Source organism: Phascolarctos cinereus, unplaced genomic scaffold, assembly GCF_003287225.1.
Source record: "Phascolarctos cinereus isolate Bilbo 61053 unplaced genomic scaffold, phaCin_HiC Scaffold_4;HRSCAF=312, whole genome shotgun sequence".
NCBI classification, from domain to species: Eukaryota; Metazoa; Chordata; class Mammalia; order Diprotodontia; family Phascolarctidae; genus Phascolarctos; species Phascolarctos cinereus.
Genome location: NW_027555847.1, coordinates 341,739,254 through 341,764,443, shown reverse-complemented (window position 1 = coordinate 341,764,443; position 25,190 = coordinate 341,739,254). Strand labels below are relative to the sequence as shown.

General features: G+C 37.3%; 1 protein-coding gene across 2 annotated transcripts in view; it reads left to right on the top strand.

Moving 5' to 3' along the window:
• Window positions 1-25,190, top strand: part of ITGA1 (integrin subunit alpha 1) — a 194,379-nt gene that overhangs the window by 128,274 nt on the left and 40,915 nt on the right. For both annotated transcript variants that reach the window (XM_020996822.2, XM_020996814.2), the window contains exons 13-18: window positions 2,842-2,985; window positions 4,995-5,252; window positions 9,171-9,301; window positions 14,955-15,121; window positions 19,189-19,325; window positions 23,007-23,117. In XM_020996822.2, coding sequence (XP_020852481.1) covers window positions 2,842-2,985; window positions 4,995-5,252; window positions 9,171-9,301; window positions 14,955-15,121; window positions 19,189-19,325; window positions 23,007-23,117 — 948 coding nt within the window. The remainder of the gene's footprint in view (window positions 1-2,841; window positions 2,986-4,994; window positions 5,253-9,170; window positions 9,302-14,954; window positions 15,122-19,188; window positions 19,326-23,006; window positions 23,118-25,190) is intronic.

Genomic DNA, 25,190 nt, shown 5'->3' with positions numbered 1-25,190 from the left:
GGACCTTTACAGTTATGTCATTTTTTGTCTCTATCATCTCTTAGGAATATATACTCTCCTAAATACTCTCTAACACCATTCCTCCCACCACCAAAAAACAAAAACAAAAACAAAAACTTTTTTTTCTCCTTGGTCAAGATCATTCTACACAGCTGCTGGGACAGGTCTTACTAAATTTTGCTCTATGTTGGAGCAACACAAAATCATTTGGTAGTAAGAGACTTCCAGATCAGTCTGGTTCCCTATTGAGTTTTAATTTCACTTTACTACTTCTAAGTATGTGAAAATTCCTTGTTTTGCTTTGTTGATGAAAATGTTCAACAGAGCAATACCAAGGATACAGCCTTGGGACATTGCATTAGGGACCTAACTCCTGGTGAACAGCAACCCATTCTTGAAGTTTGATCTTTGAACCACTGCTTCATCCAGATAAATGAACAAAAAATGTGAGCCTTATGTCTCCACCTTGACTACAAGAATTAATGAGAGATTATAAAAACATTCACCTTGCCTCACAGTCTCATAATCCTTTCCAAAAAGGAAATCAAGTAAATTGGACATGACTTATACTGGCCCATTACCATTTCTTTTAATTTAATGCTATTTTTTCTTATAAACTTAACAAACTAAAGAGAAAATATTTCAAGCAACAGGGAAAAAAATTAAATACTGCAGAAAAACAATCAGAATTTCACAAAACCTAGCAACTTCTACACTAAAAAACCATAGGTTTTGGAACATTATATTTCAAAGAGCAAAGGAACTAGAGTCGCATTCAAGTATAATTTATTATGTGTATGATCCTGAATGAAAAAAATAGACTTTTGATAAACTGAAAGGCTTGTGGGTATTTGTAACAAAAAGACCAGAATTCAATGGAAAGTTTGATATAAAAGATCCAGAAGAAATATAAGGAAATCATTAAAGACTATTTGTAAGGCACTGAAAAAAAAACCTAGCAAACACCAACATTTCAGTATACAACAAAGAACAAGAAAGAGAATTATATAAGAAACTGTGACTTATGCCATCCATTTTAAAGAAGTAAATATATATATGTACATATTATAATAAATTAAACACAGTAGATGTATTCCTTTCTACACTTATTTTTTTCTGTCCATTTTTAAAAAATGCTTCAATTGTCTTTTTTGTTTCTATACCTATTACTGTTCACTAATTTACCCCATACCCAAAAAAGAAGTGCTCTGAAATGGTTTCCATTACTCTTTGATAATTAATGGTTTCCATTACTCTTCCAGTGGATGAGTACTTGGTGTTATGAAGTAAGGTAACAAGAAAGAGCTTTGTAACAATATATATGTAACAGTATGTAACAGTGAATAAGCTTTGTAACAAGTATGACTAGCCCAGCAAAACAAATCAGCATGCTGGTCATGTTTGAAAATGCTTATCTCTTTGTGCCTCTCTAATTCATTACCTTCCTGTCAAGATGACAAAGAAGGAAAATCATGATTATTTCTAAGTACTCAGAAAGCATGCCCCCTGCCCCATTTTTGGCCACTGCAACTCATGGAGACCAAATACTAAGATAGAGAGTGATTGTAAACTGCACTGAAATCACAAATAATTGAGACAGTGAAATACAGATGAAATGAAGTTAAAATGAAGGAGGAAAGTCCCAACAATGTAAACTTGAGGGATATGTGATGGAGAGGGAAGAAGCAGGGCAGTTATAATCACTTTTCTTTGATACAGTGAAAGAAACACTGAATTCACAATCAATGATCTGGGTCTGAATTTTCCGAGTTCTAATAGTGTGACCTTGGACCAATCATTCCTCCAATCATGGAAAGAACTTGGACTAGATAATATCTAAGGTTATTTTCAGCTGTAAATTAATAGGATGCCTCCCTCCTTTTTTTTAACCCACTACTTTATTCCCTCTCTGGGGCTAGTAAATAAGGGAAAGAGGTTTGGAGGAAGGATAAATCTGTTCCTTTTCCTTTTGGTTATCCATTACTAAGCCCTAAAATCTCCACATGCTCCACATCTAAGCCCACATATATCCATTCTTTTGAGACTGTGAAGCCCAGGGAATCACTTCTGTTCCCAACTCCAATGTCAAGATTCTTCTTCCTCCTTGTGATGATATGTAAGGACATCCATTGAGGGAATTGGATACTATTCAGGTTGTCCATTAGGGCAGTTTAAAGCTAGTAAGGCTTCAAAATACCCTAAGTCTTTGGAGATACCTTGTATTTAGTTTACTTTAACCTCCAATTCAAAATAATCAACCATGAGAGGGCTAATAGAAACATTTCCAGAGTGTCATCTCCTCCTCCTCCTCCTCCTCCTCCTCCTCCTCCTCCTTCTCCTTCTTCTCCTTCTTTTCTTCTTCTTCTTCTTCTTCTTCTTCTTCTTCTTCTTCTTCTTCTCCTCCTCCTCCTCCTCCTCCTCCTCCTCCTCCATTGTCTTTGTCTTCATTGTCTTCATCTTCATCTTATTTTCACATTAGAAGGAACATTGGACTAGGAATCACAAGTCCTGAGCTTTAGTCCTAGTTATGTCATTTGCTACCTAGGTTATCTTGAGAAAGGTACTTAACCCCTCTTAGACTCAGCTCTGTCATGTATGAAGTGGACATGATAACACCAGTCATAACATACATTCCTACCTTGAGTTGCTGTGATTATCAAACAGGATCAGAAATGTGAAAGCAATTTTAAAATGGTAAAGTATGATATAAGTAAGGAGCCATAAATGCTAATTATAATAATACTTTTCCACATCTTAATATAGGTATAAGAAAAAATAATTTAATGTTAAGCTTCCTGGGGAATTTTGACAATCATTGGGATTTCCCTTTATGTTTCCTAGATTGGTTCCTACTTTGGCAGTGTTTTAACAACAATTGATGTTGATAAAGACTCCTTCACTGACATCCTTCTGGTTGGTGCTCCCATGTATATGGGAACAGAGAAAGAGGAACAAGGAAAAGTGTATGTGTACACTTTAAATCAGGTAATGATGACACTAATATCTGAGTAAGAATCGAGGTTATCCCCTCTTTTCATGTAATGTTAACTAATGAATTTCTCCACTCTGCATAATTCATAGAAGAAAGAAGCTTAGGAAAGACATTTCTAGGGCCCATCAATGTTTATTAAAAGAAGCTGAACTGTTAGTATAGAGGTACAAACATCAAGATATCTTTGGTAATTAGTCATTTCTACAATGAACAAAGTATGTAGGAAGCACGGCATGCCATACATGGCTGGAAGACCAGCTTTGGAGTAAGGACAATTTGGTTTCAAGACCTACCTCTCACACATACCAGCTGGACAGCCATGGGCAAGTCCCTTAAGCTCTTAAGTGTCCCAAAGAACTTCCCTAACTCTTTAAGTTATAGGTGAGTTGCAAAGCCATAGAGGCAGAGAGAGCTTCCACATTGGAATTTCCTCACTAGCCAAGTGCCACCCCTGCCCCTCCAAGAGACAGAGAGAAAAGAGAGAGAGAGAGAGAGAGAGAGAGAGAGAGAGAGAGAGAGAGAGAGAGAGAGAGAGAGAGAGAGAACAGAAGAGAAATTGAGAGAGACAACAAGAAAGACATAGAAAGACAGGCGGATATACAGACAGAGACAGAGAGTGACAGTGATTTTCCCAAGGTCACTTAGCTAGTGTAGCAGATACAACATTATAACCCAGGTCAATAGACTCCCCATCCAAAAAACTTTGTGTAGCATCATCATAAGATTTGTATTCTGCTCAGAGCTCTAACATTCATTTGTTGAGTAAATTTTGCTTCAGTTTCTCTACCTGTTGAAAGTTTAAATATTATTCTGAATTATTATTTAAATAGTATTAATTTTGTGTATATTATCATAGTATCACAGATTTAGAGCTGCAAGGGACCTCAGAGACCATCAATATTATAATAATATAATCAAATATTGCTAATAGCTTATAACATTAATAATATTTAATGATAATGAAACTGAGCCTCAGAGAGATAGTGATTGACTCAAGGTCCCCCTTATTTCTGCTTATACTAATATTACTAGTATTGTTGCTAAATATTATATAAGATATAATTTTTAGAATAGACCTGCCATTCCATTGCTGTAGGGAACTTCCAGGGAGGAAACTCCTTCTACCAATGTGTGATCTGCAATTTATAGTCTTAGAGAGTGCCTGGGGGCACTGAGCTGTTAAGTGATTTGCCCAGGATCACACAGCCACTTTATGTTAGAGGCAGCTGTGTGAGAGGTACTGTATGGCATCATGGATAGAGAATCAGCTTTGGTGAGTCTTGAACCTAGGCTTTTCTCATTCAGAGAGATATTCTGTATTCACCATAGGACACTGACTGTCCCCTGTTCATATAAATATTATTATTCTATAATTGCTCTAATTAATATTATTAAATTTTAGCGTTTCATAAGGTCTCAGCATCCAGATTAAGTGTACAATGCAATTGTTATTTTATATGTTTAAATGACCTCCTGTTTCTTTTTACTTACCATCTTCCTTTTTTCCTCTCTTTTATGCTACTTTTAATTTCTTCTACTTCCTATTAATTACTAATTCCCTTCACTCCAGACTTACAACACTTGCAATAAAAGTTGTTCTTTGAACAGAGTAATTTTTATCTCGGTTCTACAGAAAAGAATCTGTGATCATGTCTTTGGAGGACTTTTCCAAGGAGTGTGGGATTAAGTAGAAAAAAGATAGCAGGATGAGTGAGGATGCCTTTAAAACATTAATTTGTTGATTTTATCAAGATGTTACAAGATGTCCATTGACTCAGCCCTACTGATGAAAAGCTATTTATACATTTTCAGCTGAACTTCTTTCCACAGCCCTGTGATCCACTGTGTAGAATCCTTAACTTGCCCACACAGACTCATTTCACAAACTTTTGCAGTTATTGTGGTCATTACTAGCACATATTTTAGTATGTACTTTTAAAAAGTCTACTCACATACAGTAATGATAGATATCCATAAACATTCTTTTTCCTCTTTCTCACAGACAAGGTTTGAATATCAGATGAGCCTGGAGCCTATTAAGCAAACTTGCTGTTCGTCCCTGAAGCACGATTCTTGCAAGAAGAAAAACAAAAATGAGCCATGTGGGGCTCGTTTTGGAACAGCTATTGCTTCTGTGAAGGACCTCAACCTTGACGGATTTAATGATGTAGTGATTGGCGCTCCTTTAGAAGATGATCATGGAGGGGCCGTGTACATTTATCATGGAAGTGGCAGGACCATAAAGAAAGAATATGCACAAGTAAGAAGTCAAACTTTGGGATGAGACCTGGCTGTTAAGCTTCCTATTTGCACATGTTGAATTGCTTGCACTGATTTCTTGATGGTGATTCTTTGTTGGAAAAACCAGATTCATGATCTTGCCAATTTGGGTGTTGATGTTGTTTTTTACCAAAAGAAACCACATTGTGATTTTTTCTTTTATCTAAGTCCCATTCCAGTTTGGTTTCCTCATGTCTCCATGATCTAGCCTTTTCTAAATAATAACCATAAGAACAAAAGAAATGTTCAAATGATGCCATTTAACATCTGTAATGCATTTGGTCTCTCAATTAGGGTTCTGCTTTCTGGAAAAAAACAACAGTAATTAACTGACTTAATAAAGGAAACTAAATTATTATTTAATATGCAATAGCCATGCCATTTTAGTAAAATTATGCCAAATTTATAGTTATGTATCCTAGAGTCATAATTTTCTTATTAACGTCTATTTGCAAAACATCATGATTTACCTTTAAGGAATCGTTGTTGAAAAAAAACCAAAACAAAAAAACCCCCCAAAATGAAAAAACAAACAAAAAAACAGAACCTGGCCTTCAGGAGGGATTGACATTAAAAATGTTTTTAAAGTAAAATTTTATAAACAATTAACAACTCATAATCTGTAAACATAAAGTGCCTTTTCTGTCTGAAAAAAAAAATAAACCACCACCACAATGGTCTTTTACAGCAGTGTTTACTACACAATAAACACTGGAGACTTTTAAAAGAACATTATAATTTAATGTTTGCTAAGTGCCAGGGCTGTCTGGGTATTGAACAACTACACAGAACATAAATACAATACAGTTCACTAAACTTACATAACATGAATACAAGACTGACATTGGCTATTCATTTCTCTTTTTTTAAAATTAACTTTTCTGTAATTTTAATGTCATTGAATTTGCAGAACGCATTATATTGAAATGTTGATTTTAATTAGGCACTGGACTGTTTCACTTTTTCAAAAGTCCCAATAATATTCTTTGAAATATGACTTCATACATACACAAGTAGAGAATTTCAGTAGCAACCTATTCACTCCATTTAGTAAATGAGTGGTCTCTTTTACGTTCCTAATGGCATTATTTACAAAATAGCATTTAAGTGGAAAGAGACAGGATGTCAGAGAATAATGTAATTAAGGAATTTTAGCACATTCAATAAGAATTTCTTTCATATGTTCTGCTACTTTATTACTTCAAAATTAATCCAATAAATCTAAAAGAGATACATTTGAGAAGCCAACACGTATTGTTCTACAATAGAAAGGAATCTCCAGATATCATCAGTGTTGGCAGGTTTGGGGCATTGTTCAGTTATTTCACTTGTGTCCAAATCTTTGTGACCCCATTTGGAGTCTTAGCAAAGACACTGGACTTGTCTGCCATTTCCTTCCCCAGCTCATTTTTACAGATGAGGAAACTGAGGCAGACAGGGTTAAATGATCTTCCCAGGGTCAAACAGCCAGGAAGTGTCTGAGGCTAGATTTAAACTCGGGTCATCCTGACTCCAGGCCCAGTGCTCTATCTACTATGCCACCTACCTGCTCCACGTGGGACAAATATATTGTTAATTTTGCAACTCAGAGTTTACAGCTTAAACTCAAATTTCATTTGAGTCAGAGTAATGATCAACATTTTTTCTACCTACCATGAATGTTTGCTTTACATTCTGGGTAGGTGTTGTTAATGAACCATATTAGATTAGTTTGGCATGCGGTATCCAATGCTGGGCTCCATTTTTTAAAAAGGATATTGACAAATCAGAGACTGTTCAGAGGAAGTTAATCAAGATTGTGTGGATACTCAAGATCAAGATGAGTAATGAAAAAGGTAGAAATTTATTAGTAGGTATTATAGGAATAGAAGAGATGGCCTATACCATATAATGATCACTGAAGGAATTGATAACGCGTAGCCTATAGAAGAGAAGACTTAGGGAGACAGGATAGCTGTCTTCATGTATTTGAAGTCTGTCATGTGGAAGAGATATTAAACCATTGGGGCTATTCTCCAGGGTATAGAAACAGAATTATGCTCTATGCAAGGAAAATTCTGCTAACAATTAGAACTTGTAAAAGAAAAAGAGATTAGATTGACCCAGGAGTTAGTGGGCTCCCCCTCATTCAATTTCTTTAAGGGAAGACTGGCTCACTTGTTAGAGTCATTATGGCAGGGATTGGTAGTTAGTAGGTATGGCTTTGATTGTCAACCACTACAGCTTTCCTGATCTCTGAAATCTCTTTCAATTTTTTGATTCCATGATTCTGATTCTGTGAAATAATTGGATAAGGGATAAAAAGATCTAGATTAAAATCCTAGTTCTACTGCTCATCACCTACAGAATCTTAGGCAAGTTACTGCCCCTTTCCGAGGGTTCATAGACTGTTCAACATAGAGCTAGAGCTTTATGGGACCTCAGAGTTCATCTACTCTAACCTCTTTATTTTTTAGATAAGAAATCTGATGACCAGAGAAGTTAAGTGACTTTTCCAAGGACACGTAGGTAGGAAATAGCAGAACAGGGATTTTGACCCAAGTCCTCTGACATCAAAACTAGTAGTTTCCTCATCTGTAAAATAGGGGCATAGGACCACATGATCACCACTGTCCCCCCTAGCACTTACTAGCTGTGTGACCCTAAGCAAATAACTTAACTTCTGTTTGCCTCAGTTTTCTCATCTGCAAAATGGGGGAAATAATAATAGCACTCACCTCCCAGGGCTGTTGTGAGGATCAAATGACATAATAATTGTAAAGCACTTAACAGAATGCCTGGCACCTAGTCAGTGCTGTATCCTCATCATCAACATCATCATTATTAGCTACATAGATTTGAGAGGACCTAAAATTAAACTGTATCTATTTTGTTTCTGTTCAAATGTCAGTACCCACCTCTTCACCACCCAGCAGGCAAAAAAATCATTAATTTTGCTGACAAAAAAATCACAGTTCAAAAAAATGCAAATTATAAGTCAAAGGAAAATAATCTCTTTGTTTCTGATTTGCTTTTTTTGTCACTTTACTTGCTTGACCGGCCTCATTCACATTGTGTAGCTGAGGACTCTGTAAGTTTAGAGAAGGTTCCTAACCTTTTGGTCCCACTCTCTTATATTTGTCATCAAACAGTACAATAGCCAAGCCAATGTACCAAATGCCCTGCGACTCTTAATTGTCACCTTGGTGTCCCAGCATCTAGTAAGCATTTGTGACTGCTGAAGGCAGTGGCCACATCTCAATACCAACTGATTTGTTGTGCTTATACCCGTTAAAAGAAAGGTTCTGTTTCCAGGGCAGAAAAGGAAATGATCTATGTAAAAATGCTCATGATTGGAGGTGAAATGTCAGTGTCTCTGTAGAATGAGACTGGACAGACAGAGGAACTAGAGTCAATCAATGGGAATGCTTTTTATGAGGTTCAGCCAGAGTAAAATGAGAACATTTTTTTCCCCTCTGGTGTCAGTAACTCTGAAATGATTTTGTCTAGAATTATAAAAAGCAAAATGTCCTTTAGTAATAACAGAGCGTTTCCTCTTGCCCCCACACATGGGTTTATTTGAGCACGGTTTCAAAGAAAACTTTTCTTTCCCCCTTTCCTTCTCTTTCTTCTTTTTCTTCCTTCCTTCTTCCTTCCTTCCTTCCTTCCTTCCTTCCTTCCTTCCTTCCTTCCTTCCTTCCTTTTTTCTTCCTTTCTATCTTTCTTTCCTCTCTCTTTCCTTCCTTCATCCTTTATTTTTCTCATTTATTTTCCTTCCTTCCTCTATTTATTTATTTATCTATTTATTTGTTAGTTCATTCACTTGTAAATCAGTTGAAGTGTATAATTTAGATTCATATTGAAAGTGCTTCTAGCATCCAGTTCTCCCATGGATAATAACATCTGGGGATTCTCACAGCGTATTCCATCAGGTGGAGATGGAGAAACACTGAAATTTTTTGGCCAGTCTATACATGGAGAAATGGATTTAAATGGAGATGGACTGACTGATGTGACCATCGGAGGCCTTGGTGGTGCTGCCCTCTTCTGGTGTGTATTTTAACAGCACCTAGCTGAATTTGTCAAGTTCCTAATCTTAAGTACAAATGTCTTGATTTTCTCTTCATAATAGCTTGGGAACAAAGAGAATTGTTGATACATGCTAAATGTCACATTCTCTTATATACCCAATTATGTAATATATGCCCATATATGTGAGTAAGCAGGAAGAGTCAATAAACCCGATGAATGAAGGGAAAAATGTAAAAATGAAGCAACTATGAAACATTTTTTTGGTTCTGAATGGTTGCCCATGAGTAGGGCCAACCTTATTTGAATGAACACATTATTATGGGGCAAAATATGAAATATTTGTATGTGCGTATATGTGTGTATATATATATATATATATATATATATATATATATATGCCAGTATGTGTTTAAAAGAAGGAAACCATGTAGAGAAAAAAATAGAATTAATTGACAATTAGGTATCTATCATGTACCTGGCATTGTCCTAGCACCACAAGGGGTTATAAGAACAGTTGGCACCTGCCGTCAAGTAGCTTATAATACAATCATACAGTATTATTCTTCTTTCATTTGCTCTCAAAGAGAGCAGAGGCCTTTCTCTATCCCTCTCCAGCTAGTCCTCACTGGTTTTTAATATTTTGTATTCCTTTGTATATATTTTGTATTTTCTTGTGTGTATATTTTATCACTCCCATATGATGTAATACTCTTAAGGGTAGAAGCTGTTTGGGATGCTTAGTAGTAATGTGCCTATGGGAAATTACCTTAATCTCTCTAAGACTCAGTTTCCTCAACTATACAAAGAGGTTAGACCTCTAGTGTTCCTTCTAGTTCTAAATCTATGACCTCATGGTTTTTGTCTTTATAGTTCCCAGAACCTAGAAGCATAATGCCATACACCTGTGGGACTTGAACCCAGGTCTTCTTGAAACCGATTTGTGTGTGTGTGTATGTGTGTGAGCAGATATAGAACTATAGAGATAGATATATCTATCTATATCACACACACACACACACACACACACACATATATAATATATCTCGCTATGCATGTATCTATATCTATACACACACACTATCTATATACACATACAACCTTTTAGATGGTTTTTGTCTCTGGGAAGGTAAAAAGGGTTGAGTTCATAGCTTAGCTTGGTTCCTATAGAGCACAGTTCTATTTCCAAGTCTAAACTTTCCCCTCACCCCAGCTTGAGTCCCAGGCACCCTGGCTTCTTTGGGCTTCCATGCCTGGATGACTGGCTATAAACTCTTGCCTTCAATCCTGGCTCCAAGGTCTCCATGGCTTGAACTCCCAGGTCTCTGGGAATTATCTCTGAAACTGAGGAAGTCAAGTAACACAAAACAGAAACAAACACCCTCACATCCATTTCTTGGAGCTGGAATAAAAAGTAAGGCAAATCCTTCCCCTCTCACCAGTTCAATTCATGGCATCCATGCTGGGTGCAACAGATAGGAGTCCCAGAAAAGAGTACAACCAGAAGAGGCGGTGGGAAAGAGTGTAGCCAAAAAGAGAGCAAAGAGATTAGTTTCACCACTTTTAAAGATGCAGGTAGCCAATAAAGGAAGGCTACCCCCAACTGTGTGGTAGGGGGCCACAGTAAGTTCCATGTCAGGCAAATTGAGAATGTTCAAAAGACTGCTCAAGGATGTCTCCATGTTAGAAGCAGGCATGCCAAGAGAAGTTTGTGTGTGTGTGTGTGTGTGTGTGTGTGTGTGTGTGTGTGTGTGTGTAAGAGAGAGACAGACAGACAGACAGACAAACAGAGAGAAGAATAGGATAACAGAGATTACTATATATAGATGTAGCTATAGGATAGAGATAGCTGTCCTAACAGTCCATCTATGTATGTATGTATGTATGTATGTATGTATGTATCTATCTATCTATCTATCTATCTATCTGTCTATCACTAATATACAACCTGGCTTCCACACCTACTACTATACCAAAAAAATTATTGTCAGTGGTTACAAGAAACTCCTGCTCACCAAATCCAAGGGTCTTTCTTTTAGTCCTAACCCTCTTGAGCTCTCTGAAGATTTGGAAATGACAAGCTATTTCCTTACAGATATTCTTTCAATCCTTGGCTTCAGCAACACCATAGCTCTTGATTTTCCTCCTAACTCTAGCTATTCCTTCTGCCTCTCCTTCACTGGCTCCTCATCCTTTTCACAACCCATTAAAATGAGAGTTTCTCAAGATTCTATCATTGATGTTCCTCTTTCTACACTCAGTAATCTCAATAGTTTCAACCATTACATTTACATAGATGACTCTGGTCTATACCTGTGCTTGTCACCCAACCTCCAGATTTTCAAACCACCTTCTCCATACCTTTTTAACTGAGTACTTCACATCATATGAACCTTACAAAAATAGTGTGCATTTGCAATGCTCATCATCTTCTCCCTTTCTCCTTCCCTCACAACCCTTTGACACCACTCCTCCATCATCCTTCTATTACACCTGTCTCTGATGAAAAAGTGGCATTTCTCCTTGTCCACCTTAATACCTCCAATCCCTTCTTCTCCCACAGACTGATCCACAAGCATCCTCTATTCCTCTAGTCTTCAGTTGCTCCCTATCTACTACTGCCTGCAGACAGACTCAGATTTCCTCCTTAAAAGGTACTCAATGGAATACTATCTACTCAATTTATTGTTCTGTACCTCCTCGTTTTTTTCTCAGGCAAACTCAAAGAAAAACAAAAAACAAAAAAAGAAAAACAAACAACTACCTACATTTAGTACTTTTACATCCTATCTATTCATTCACTTCTTATTTCCTTGCAGTTTGGCTTCCAAACTTATTTCTCAAGCAAAAGTGTTCTTTCTAATTATCAATTATCTCTTAATTGCTACATCTGATGGCTTTTCCCAATCCCCATTCTTCTTGACTTCTCTATGGCTTTTGACACCATTGGACACTATTTCCTCCAGATAGTGTCTCCTTTCTGAGTTTTTGTGACACAGTTTTCTCTTGATTCTTCTCCTGTTTGACCTCTTCTTAGTCCCCCGTGTCGGATCTTACCAATCCTTGTTGTCCCTTAACTGTAGGTGTTCCCAAGGCCTCTGTCCTGGGCTCTCTTCTCTCTCTGCACTCTCATTTGATGACCACATCGTTTTCCATGAACTTAATAATCATCTACATGTAATGACTCCTAAATATATATATTCAATTCTAGTCTGTTTCCTAAGCTTCAATCTCATAGCACCAATTACCTATTAAACATTCCCAGATTTATGTCCCAAAGGCATCTCAACATTGAACATGTCCAAAAACAAACTTATTTACTTTTCCAAAAAAAAACCCACTGCTTTTGAAAACATCCTCATTTCTGTGGAAAACAACACCACAATTCCACAAACTTCCCCATTTCCTTTGAAGGTATCATTACCCTCCTGGTCACCCATGCTCACAACCACAATGTAATCCTTAACTCCTCACTCTCATTCACCAACATAACCAATCACTTGCCAAATTTTATTGCTATAGTATCCCACCCATAAGTCCCTTTCTCTACTCCCGCAGCCCCTACCTTAAATAAGGTCCTTATTACCTCTTTCCTGGACTGGTGCTACAATCTCCTGTTTGGTCTGCTCACCTTAAGTCTCTCACCACTCCAGTCCATCCTCCACACAGCTGACACAGCAGATCTGACTGTGCCACTCAATTAACTTGCATGGTTCCCTATTACCTTTTGGAACAAATATAAATTCTGTCTGGTCTTTAATGCTTTTTACAACATGGTCTCAAAAATACCTTTTTTAAGCTTGTTCCACATCACTGTCCTTCATGCATTCCACAATCCTGGCAAACTGGCTTTGTGGCTATTCTTTTCGCTGGACATGTCATCTGTCTCCCAGCTCCATGCCTTTGCACTAGCTGTACCCCATGCCTAGAAGGCACTCCCTCCCCACCCCATCTTAGAAGCCTTAGTCTTCTTCAAGATTCAATTTATGTACTTCCTTCTACACAAAGGTTTGCCTAATCCCCATAGCTGCTAATGCCTCCCAAAAAAGATTACCATGTGTCATGTGTGTGTGTGTGTGTGTGTGTGTGTGTGTGTGTGTGTACTATAAGTGCACACATGAGCGCACACGTCCATGTTGTTCCTTCTAATAGAATATAAGCTACTTGAATTCCAGATTTCCTTTTGTCTCTGTATTCTCAGAGCCTAATATGTAGTATACAGTGGGTGCTTAATTAATGCGTGTTCACTCATAGTTCTATTGCCTTTTCACTTGCCTGCAGGCCATGTCCATCAGAATGTTACATTAATACCTCCAGCTTAACATCCTCCAAATCAAGTTTATTTTTCTCCAAGAGTCCCTCTACTTTATAATCACTATTTTTGTCAGTGGTGCCACCGATTCACTTAATATCCCATGCTCTAAAAACCATGGTATTAGATCTTTGATTCTTCTTTCTCCCTAAGTCTCATATATACAATCAGTTCCTAAGCCCTGTTGATTTTTCCTCTATAATATCTCCCACATCCATTCCCTCCTTTCTGTTCCCACATGCACCACTCGGCATAGGCCTTCGCTGCAGATGCTATATACACATGGACTCTTCAGTAGCCTAGTAACAAATCTTCCTCCTTCATTTTCTCCCTCACTCAAACCATTCTTCATGTAGCCTTAAGACTTATATTGATTATCTTCAGATCTAGCTATGTCACTTTGCTTAAAATCTTCAAGTGACCATTGATTTAGATCTGGAAGAAACCTTAGAAGTCATCTCTTCTTAACAACCCCCACTTTATTTTACAAATGAGGAAAACATGGCCTGTAGAAGTTAAGTGACTTGCCGAAAGTCAGACAGTAAGATTCAGAGTTGGGTTTTGAGCCAGGGTCTTCCATCTCCAAATCTAGCATCTTTCTCATTGTAGCCCCCAAAACTCCACACTTATTCATGACCCTTTCTTTCTGAGCCTATTTCACAATATTTCTCTCCATGTACTCTATGCTCTAGCTAGATAAGATTACCATGGATGCCTTATATTTGACCACTTCCTTGCCTTTGCAAGTTGTTCTTTTGCGTGCCTTTGCACACTGTTCTGTATAGCTAGAATTTTTTATCATGGTTTACCATGACCTTTAGAATTATATTCCATAAATTTAGAGCCAGAAAAAACCTCAGAAGCCATCTAGTCCCCCTCCCCCAATTTTGCAGATGAGGAAACTAGGGACCAGAGAGATTTAATAACCTATATCTAATGTCACAGATAGTCAATAGCAAAGCAAGGCTTAGAACTCAGGTCCTGTCACTCCGAATCCAACTCTCTTTTCCAATTGTCCCATGCTGACTCTCAATTTCCTACTTATTGAATTCTTCTTCATCCTTTAAGGCCCGAGTAAGATGCCACCTACTCCAGGAAGCTTAATCTTATTGACTGATAGTGAGCTTTCCCACCCTGGACATGGCGTAGCACTTTGCACTTTTCTTATGCACTTATTTTGTATGATAATCTTTGTATATGTATTATATTCTCCCTCTGAGCCACAGGAGGGCTGAAACCAAGTCTTCTTTAAACTTTGTTTCTTAGTCAGAACCTAGCACAATGCTGAACACAAAACAAACACTTGTTAAGTTGAATTAAATTTCTTCAAAATCAAATGTCTATTGGTTTTTATGCTTCTAGGTCTCGAGATGTAGCTGAAGTTAAAGTTACCATGACTTTTGCACCCAATAAAGTAAACATTCAAAAGAAAAACTGCAAGATGGAAGGGAAGGAAACCGTATGCATAAATGCTACCATGTGTTTTAATGTCAAACTAAAGTCAAAAGAAGACACAATTTATGCAGCTGGTAAGTTTACTCTACAAAGAACGTTTAGGTTGTAACTCAATGCCTTTGTTCATACAAAGTAGTGTACAGTAGGATTTTGCTGCACTCCACTACCTGCCTCTGTTATGGAACCTGCCTCTGTTATGGAACCTACCTGTGCAATGGAGGTTTGGTAGAAGAATCCGATTATGTCATGAGGGGAGCCCAAAATAAACAAGCAGAGTCCATTAATTTGCTTCACAGACGATGGAGAAGGAACCAGAAAATAATTGGCATCAAATATATATATGTGGTGATAACATGCCTTTACTCAGAAATCTTCCAGTGGTTCCCTATGACCTTCTAAATAAAGTCCAGCTCCTTTGCCTGACATTCAAGGCCCTCTTCAACCTGGAACAACCTTTCCAATCTTATAGTACTCCCCAACTATGCATACAGATGTAATGTGATGCAGTGTCTGGAATGCTTGAAGTAGAGTCCTTCCTCTGATACTTGTAAGCTATGTAACTCATGGAAGAATCATAATCTTTTTTGCACCTCAGTCTCCTCTTCTGTAAAATGGGAGTAATAGCTTTACCTACCTCTTAAGGTTACAATGCAGCTCAAATAAAATGATTCAAGTAAGGTACTTTGCAAACTCTTGTCAGTTGTTATTATGCATTCTAATGTTCCCAGCCATGGACAACTAGGTGGCACAATGATTAGAGTGCTGGACCTACAGTCAGGAAGACCTGAGTTCAAAGGTGGCCTCAGATATTTACTAGTTTTTTGACCCTAGGCAAGTCACTTATCCCTGTTTTCCTCAGTTTCCTCATCTGTAAAATAAGCTGGAGAAGGAAATGGCAAACCACTCCTGTATCTTTGCCAAAAAAACCTCAAATGGGGTCACGAAGAATCAGACACAACTACAATGACCAAACAGCAATGCTCCAGGCAAACTGTCCTTCAAACATATTCTTTATCTTATTTTCTGCATGCCTTCGTCCACACCATTCTTTATGCCTGAAATGTTCTCCAGTCCTTTTACTTCATAATTTCCTATGTATCTTTTAATGTTTAATTACAACACTGTCCCTTCCAGATTAATAATAATAAGTAACATTTATATAGTACCTAGTATATACTAGGTACTGTGCCAAGATCTTTAAAATTTTTATCCCATTTGATCCCCATAGCAATCCTGGGAGGTAGGTGGTATTATTTTCCCCATTTTACAGATGAGGGAACTGAGACAGACAATAGTTCAGGGACTAGCCCTGAACTATTCACACAGCTAATAAGTATCTAAGACTGGAGTTGAACTAAGGTCTTCCAGACTTCACATCCAACATTCTATCCAGTGTGCCATCTAGCTGCCACAAATTGGCTTTCTCCATGAACCATCATCTGCTTCTTATTCAGTAATCACCTTTCCCCATAGATCACATGCTGTATTTTGTTAAACATGCATTTGATGCCCTTATTATAAAATAATCATGTTTTATAGTTACCTCCATTTATACCTTGTCCCTTCACACAGCAGACATTTAATAGATGTTTATAAAATTTTGAAGATGAAGTTCTGGAAACCAAGACTCCATGGTTCTCTGGACCCTCCATTTATGATGAGGAGCTCAGGGGACAATTCTGCTGTCAAAAGTGGGAAACCTGAGAAGACAAGTATAGAGAGATTTTGAGTATAAATGAGCACAGTTCTTTGGGGGTTTACCCAGCAAAGGGACTTTTTTTATTCCTATCTCCCCAGCAAATGGGCAAAACACAGGGCTATTCTGTTTTGCTTCTGCCAGCTCCCCCTAATCAAACATCTCCATTGGGGTGAGTAGTCCAGGATAAAGAAGGTCAGATAAGTAATTTTTTTCATAAATGCTCTAAAATCTGTAAATCTGTTAATGTCCCTGATACTTTTCAATGCTATCTTTAAATCACCATAGAGATATATGCTAGAGATGTATTGGAGTTAACAGTCATTCAGGACAGAGGTGGCAGAAGGGCAATGTTTTCTTTAAGTCAAACAGAAGCTAAAAGAATAATGCTCACTGTCTTAAAATTTCCTTTTCTGTGTTTCTATAACACAACCCCAATAACATCCTTCCCTGATGTTTCATCATCATGTCAAGATAATCCTGAGCTCCTAAGGGTTATACCAATGGAGCACAGACCCTAGCAGGTCCTATTAAGATGGAAAGGTTTTGAGTGCAGGCCCCAAACAATATTGTATATGTCTACCAACTGAAGACATGGCTAGCTACATTTGAGAAGCTCATTACCAGAGGATTGGCTATCAGGTGATTAATTTGAGGCCACAGCAACTCATTAAGGAGTTGGGATTTACATTTGTGGAGTGTTTATCCACAATGATAAAATCATAGATCTTTTCAAGAATTGAAGTCTCCAACATATATGCTTGTATATGCTTTTCAAGTGTTCTATAAAGTCAGCTATTTTTTGGTTAACTCGTTTTTGTTTCGTTATGAGAGAGTATAAAGGTAGAGGATGAGGTAGAGAAAAGTAGAGAGGTGAATATATCACAAAATAATTGGCTTAGAACAAAAAAAATATAAAGATATCAGTCATACCTTTTAAAAAGTTTTTAATGTTCCAGAAGGAAAGTGAGGCAGCTAGATAACACAGTGAATAGCAAGCCAGGGTCCAAGTCCATAGGGTCTGAATTCAGATTTGACCTAAGACACTTACTATGTGACCCTGGCAAGACACTTAACTTCTTTTTGTCTCAATTTCTTTATCTGTAAAATAGGGATAATCATAGCACCTACCTCCCAGGGTTTTTTTTAAGAATCAAATGAGATAATTTTAAAGCATTTAGCACAGTGTCTCACACATAGTAAGTACTATATATGTGTTAGCTATCATTATCATTATTATAATTATTAAGTTTTAATATTTATTTATGACTTGTGGAATCCATAGCCTCACCAAATAAATGTGCAAAGATGAAACAGTACAATTTATATAGGATATAAATGCAGTTTAATTACTTTAAATTTAAATAACCTATAAATTAATTTTAAAAAGTAATTTAATTAATTTTAATTAATTAATAAAATTTTTAATTTAATTACATAGAATGGATTATTCTATGCTCCCTATGCTCATATACGTATTTGCATTTTGATAAGCTTGGTGATACTTCAACTTTACAGTGTAATAGAGGCTCAATAAATGTTTATTGATGATGAGTGCAATCTAAAAAGAGGCAGCTAAAGTCTTAATACCAATGTGCATTCTTGGCTATTTTGTGTTCCCACACTTAGCACAAAGGCTTGCATATAACAGGCACTTATTAAATGTTTGTATAATTGACTATAATGTCGACCCATATGCCAAGCAATGGCCTAATATTTCTAATTTATTGCAATGGAAAATATTATAGTCAGCAAACTCTGTAATCTGATGTGGCCTGGGAATGAACTGAGAGTACCAGTCCTTAATTATTTGTTTAGTAGAACATTACCATGTATGTACCATACAAGGCTTAAGGATTTGGATTCAATAAAATATACAACTTTAAAACCATTTGGGCCTTAACTTAATCTTCTGTTGATTATTTACAAGCTCACTCAGCTTGGATTAACTACAATAACCAGTCTTGGTCTCCCAGAAAACAGAGAGTAAAATGTGCCTCGCTTTTCTCAGCAGTAAGACAGGTGACCAATGGACAGGGACATGATGCCGTATACGTCATCAAATCAATCACTTTATCCCATGTTTTTGTTTAACTGTTTTCCTTTATTACAAGGAAAGATTCCATTCCAGTAGGGGTTAAGGAATGGAAGAACAGTATGTCCAGAAATGACTGTGATGTACAAGCAAAAAGCATCAATAAAACATATTTTATAGAGAAGAAGGCAGTTCAGGACCTCAAGGTGTTTCAGGGTCATCCTCGTGAACACTAATTATCTCGAGTCCATACATTTCTGGGAATTCCAGTCAATGGAAATCTCTGATTATTTGAATAACGAATAACTGTGTCTTACTGTAATCCTCAATTACATTACTAGGCCATGAAAATAATTATGGATTGATTTCTTTATTTTCATAGATTTTTAATGTATTTTATTTTTTAATAGATCTACAATACCGAGTTACATTAGACTCAGTAAGACAGATATCACGAAGTTTCTTCTCTGGAACGCAAGAAAGAAAGATTCAAAAAAACATCACAGTCCATGGATCAGAATGTACTAAACATTACTTCTACATGTTGGCAAGTAAATCATATATTATAGCTACCTTATTATAAAGCTTAATTAAAATAGACATTTTTCAGTCCTCCTTTCTTTGTCAGGAAATCAAGTGGGGGGGTAGGTTCTTTCACTCTCCAATTTTATCTGCATTATTACATATATCATTATAGTCTTATTTCCAAAATAATTCTGGATTCATTTTAGGCCCAGATTCATATATTGGGGCTTTTCCTTAATGAATTGCCTATCTAGTTGGTTTTTTGTTTGTTTGTTGGTTGGGTTTTTTTGCTCCTACCCAGATAACTCTGAGAATTTCTAAAGTTAATTTAAATCTACATTCAATGGTTCACTATTCTAGCAGACCCATACTAGGAATGACATTGAAGCCAAATGGTAAAGCAATAAATGTCACCCACATTCCTAGTTGGAATAGTCTTGTTCTCTTCCCTCTTTGCCACCCACAGAAATCTGGGTCTCATAAAATCCTCCAAAAGCTCATGACTTTGATAAGCAAAGCCTCTGCAGGCACAGCAAGAATTTGGAACCCAGCCAGTTTCACCATCTCTCCACAATCAGGAGGCCTCCTCTCTTTGTTCCAGGAAGTCTCAAGTATATTCCTAAACTCTTGAATTCCTTCCTAGATGCTTCCATAGCTCTCCCAGACACCTCCTCCTTTCCAGAAGTCCTTTTTTCCCCTCCCAAACAACAGCTATGCCATGGACAGGCACATGAGAAATGATATTCTTGCTGGCCTTCAATGAATGTTTATACATTGGGCTCAGGCATCTTAGCTAATGTAGCCTTTTCCCTATCAGATGCGTTTGTTAAAATATATTAGGTATCAAAATATATTAGGTATAAAATATATTACAATAGGTATCTACCTATTGTAATAAAGTATTATGGAAAAAGTGATAAGAATTTGAGAGACCTTAATTATAGTTTTCCATCTGCCACTTACTAGTAGAGTTAACTTGGCAAAGTCACTTAGACCCTTTGAGTAATTTAACTTCTGTCTGCCTCAGTATCTTCAACTGCAAACTGTGCATACTAATAGCAACCATCTCCCAGGATAATGGTAAGGATCAAATGAGATAATATTTTTAAAACTCTTAGCACAGTGCCTGGCCCATAGAAGGCACTAAATAAATACTTGTTTCCTTTTCTTCCTTCCTCTCCTATTTTTTTCCAAACAGAAATGAAATTAGCTCTGATGATTTCTTGAATATTCTTCCAACTCAAAGATCTATAATTACAAGATATATTGTTTATGTTTACTGTTTCTCTGTACATAGACTGAAACCATGAATGTTATGCTATACCTTGACCACCAGTTTTGTAAAATTGCAACTAATACTAGACTTTATGCTGTTTTATTTCACTTTTCCAGCAGCATAAGCAAATTATTTTCCCCCTTGGGGTGAGTGAGTTATAACCAATTTGAAAGATGTTGGACTTTGCCATTCTATTTCCTTGCCCTTTTAGTGTGGCAATGGTACATTTAAAATGACACATTTGTAAATCAATATTTTGTGGTTACATTGAGGGATTAGATTGATTTGTTATAGCCAAAATTTTATTTTCTTAAGCTTGTGAATATACTACACCAACAATGATTTCCTTAAAATCATTCCTAAAATTGAAAACACACTGAAAACAATCATAAAATTATTGTAGAGGTACAGATTTAGAATACAGACATCTAACGCAACAAACTATTTTTCCTCTGGCTTATTTTTATGTTTCTGATGTATTCATGTTTCCCTTTTTAAGAATTTTTCAGTAAGACAGTTATTAAAAAAAAAAAAGAAATTATTCTACTGTTCACAGAAAAAGATCGTAGATCTAGGGCTGGAAGAGACTTTAAATACTATCTAATCTCTCTCCCCCAACCAAGGGGGAAGACTGAGGTTCAGGGAAGTTCAATGCCTTGGCCAAGATCACATAGTAGGAAGTATCAGAGGTAGAATTTAATTATTCTTTCACATGCCTTTGGTATCAGTTTTTCAGTGGTCCGGTCATTTTTCAGTCATATCTGACTGTTTGTGACTCCATTTGGGATTTTCTTGGCAAAAATACAGGAGTGGTTTGCCATTTCCTTCTCCAGCTCATTTTACAGGTGAAGAGCTGAGGTAAACAGGGTTAAATGACTTGCCCAGGGTCACACAACTGGTAAGAATCTGAGGCAGGACTTGAACTCAGGTCTCCCTAACTACAGGCTCAGTGCTCTATCCAGTGTGCCACCTGGCTGCCCTACACAGGGCATAAATGTTGTTGTTTTGCAACTCAGAGTTTACAGATGAGGAAAGTAAAGCAAACAGGGACTTGTCCCAGGTCACAGTTACTAAGTGTCTGAGGCCAGATTAGAGCTTATGAAGATGAATCTTCCTGATTCTAAGCCCAGTGCTCTATACTCTGTGTCAGCCGGCTGGCCAGATACCACTTTTACTTATGCATAAAAGTAACACTATCCCATCAGTATTCTATTGATAACTCATATTTCTAGTATGTTAAAGCTTATAAAGTGTTTTTCTCATGGCACTCCTGTGATGCAAGTGTCTCCATTTTGCCATTGAGCAGAGGCAGATGAACTTGCCCAAGCCTGCACAGTAAGCGTAGGAGGCAAGATCTGAACTCTGGACTTTGGACTCCAAGGCCAGAGCCCTTTCCGCTGTACCACAGCTAGGATCATTCTTTGGAGCAGGGTTTGGAGATCGGGAGTAAAACTAGAGAGTGTCCTCCTTTTTAGCTCATCAGAACTCAAAACTCGAGAGCCAGAGTTTAGCTCAGAGGGGAAGCGTGTGCTACAGCCCTGAGAGCAGAGGCTCCAGAGTCAGGCGCCATCTCTCTCACTGTGTCACCTTGGCCAATTCAAGGGATTTGCTCTCTGGGCCTCCGTTTTCTCATCTGTAAAATTAAGGGTTTGGACTTGAAGCTCTCCCAAGTCCCTTGCAGCTCTAAATCTATGGAGCTTCTGTCAGCTTTTGGCAGCAAGGTTTGAGCTTATCCATAAATTCAGTATCTTTACTGTGTCTAAAGAATGGGAACTGAGTGACCCAGAGAAAATTGTTTAACCTCTCTGGGTTTTGGTTTCTTCGTCTACAAAAGGAGAAGATGGACTGGTTGACCTCTCAAGTCCTTCCCAGATTTAAATCTGCAATTCTATCATCTAACTTTTTTTAAAAAATCGTTTTAGACCACAATTACCATTTTCATCAGGTACCAGAAGTTAACCTTTCATTGCACAGACTCAGTCCTTCCTTGTCTGCTTAGGTATGGTATTATATTAATGAATGGCCAGCTCAGCCTGAACTTTAAAAGATCTACCTGTCTAAAATTGAAAAGATTTCCTAAAATAATTATTCCTATATTTTTACTTTAATGAAACTTTAAGGTCAAAAATAGCTCTATTCTTCTTGCTTCAGTTATTATGTTGTTACATTATGCCTAGTACCACAAAGTGGGTAAGCTGAGAGTGATCTGGAACCAGTCCAGTTCTAACTGAGTTATCAAATATCCCATGAGTTTAGTTGGATCTTCTGTCCTTTTTATGCCCCGTTTCTTTCCCTCTAATTCACCTCCCCCCACCTCCCTCATCTCCAAAGGCATAAGGCAAGAAGGAAGGGCCAATGTTAAGGCATCTGCCTTGGGAAAATCACATAAACATCCATGAGTAATATATTTCTTGTTTTCTCTTCTAGGATAAGCATGACTTTCGGGATTCAGTGAAGGTATCATTGGATTTTAATCTTTCAGATCCAGAAAATGGGCCTGTGCTTGATGGTGATCTGCCTAACTCAGTACATGAATATGTAAGTCAAAAAAATTTTTGACAACTTGGGATATCTAGTTATTAATAAGATTAGGAACTAGAGTTGGTATATAAATGGGTTGCTGAAGAAAAAGAGATCCTGAATTTACTGATAACAAAAATTTGCTACTCTATGCTTTCCCCACTTTCAATTCCACTTTCTTAGCTTTCTTGTTAACTGCTTTATATTCCTAAATTGTTCAGAGTGCAGAGTACTTCTACAGGCAAAGTAACACCCTCTGGAGGAATGATTCACAGCACCAGTAAATCTTCTCTCCACACCACAAAAATGCATGAACAAAGTGATTCATTATGCAGATTACACTAAACAAAGAGGCAGCCAATGGTATGGTGGGGCCAGCTTGTAAAGCCCTTTAAGTGATAAACAGAGGAGTTTATGGTTGAACCTAGAGGTAATAGTGAGCCACTTGAGCAAACGTTTGTTATTAACCTATAGTCCTAGAGATTTCATGGAGTCAATGAACTTATATGGGAAAAATGACATCTTTTATTTTTACTAAACTCTAACTGAAATTTAGTATTTCCTCCCATTATGATTTTTTAAAAAATATCCTGAGCATGCGTCCATAATATTCGCCAGACTATCAAAGGGGTCCAAAACATACACACACACATGCACACATGCACTCATTTACTCACACACTCACACTCAGATTAAGAAGCCCTGTACTGGAGTTTTTTGAGTTGTGGGAGTAGGGTGGGGGTCAGGGGGTGGGAGTGCGGAGAGAATAACAGACCTGTGATTTAGGAAAACTGCTTTGGTTGCTGAATGGAAGATGGAGTGGAGTGCAAAGAGATTTGAAACAGGGAAATCCAATAAGGGACCTCTGCAGTAGCTTGGGCCACTGGTGATAAGGGCTAGAAGTAGGGTGGTAGCTATGTGAGTGAAGAAAAGGAAACTTAGATAAGAAATTATGAAGATAGATTCAATAAGATTTGGGAACTGACTGGATATATGGGGTGAGTGAGAGTTAAAGGTTAAGATGATAACAAAATTGAGAACTTAGGTATCTGGAAGGATGGTGGTGCCCTTGACAATAAAAATGAATATTCTTTTGGAAATGTTGAGTTTGAGAATGTCTAATAAGCAGTTGGTGATATGATACTGGAACTCAATAAAGAGACTAGGGCTAAATATAGAGTTCTGGAAGTCATCTACATACATAAATAATAACTGAACCCATGGAAGATGACGAAGCTACCATGTGAGATAATATACAGAGAAAAGATGAGGACTACTGACAGAGCTGTAGGGGACACCTACAGTTAGGTGGCGTGATATGAATGGAAATCCAGCAAGAAAGACTGAGAAAGAATAATCAGATAGGTAGAAGGAAAAGCAAGAAAGAACAACATGACAAAAATCCAGAGAAAAATATGAAAGTTACTTGAATATACAAATTACTTTACTTGGACGTTTTGTAAAGAGTCTGTGCCCATTCCAAAGAAATCAGAGATTTTAATTCTTGTTCAAGAATCAGATACTGGACTCTACTTCCCAGAACAAAATGAGTCGAAATCAGTAGATCACATGATAAAATGTGGCCTAACCATTTGGTAGAGTCCATCTTTCAAAATAACAAAAATGATTTTGCAAATATTGAAAGTTTTTTAGGAATAAGACTGGAATGAGGACTGGAACTGTGATATTATTGGTATAAGGAACTCCTAGATGATGATACTCTCTCTACCAATGTAGGTTGGTACCTTCTCTATACCATACTTTTTTAGCACCAAGGGTATGCCAGTCCCTATCTCTGGGAGTGGCTAAGTATGTGGAATCCTTGCCTCAAGAAGTGAGGAGTGTTCACTGAGCCTGAGTCAGCCTTTGTAGACACATAACTTTTTATGCAATGAGACATGGCAATAAAAGCCCTGGACAAAGAAATAGTAGCAATCAATCAAATTATTTTGTGGATGAGAAGAGAAGAAAGTTGTTTTTCCTTATGCAATTGAATTAGACACTTTGCCTCATGCAGAATGAATGGAAGAATGAGGCTTATTAGTCAATTACTTGTACTTTTTCTTCTGATCATTGCTAGGGAGCATAGTA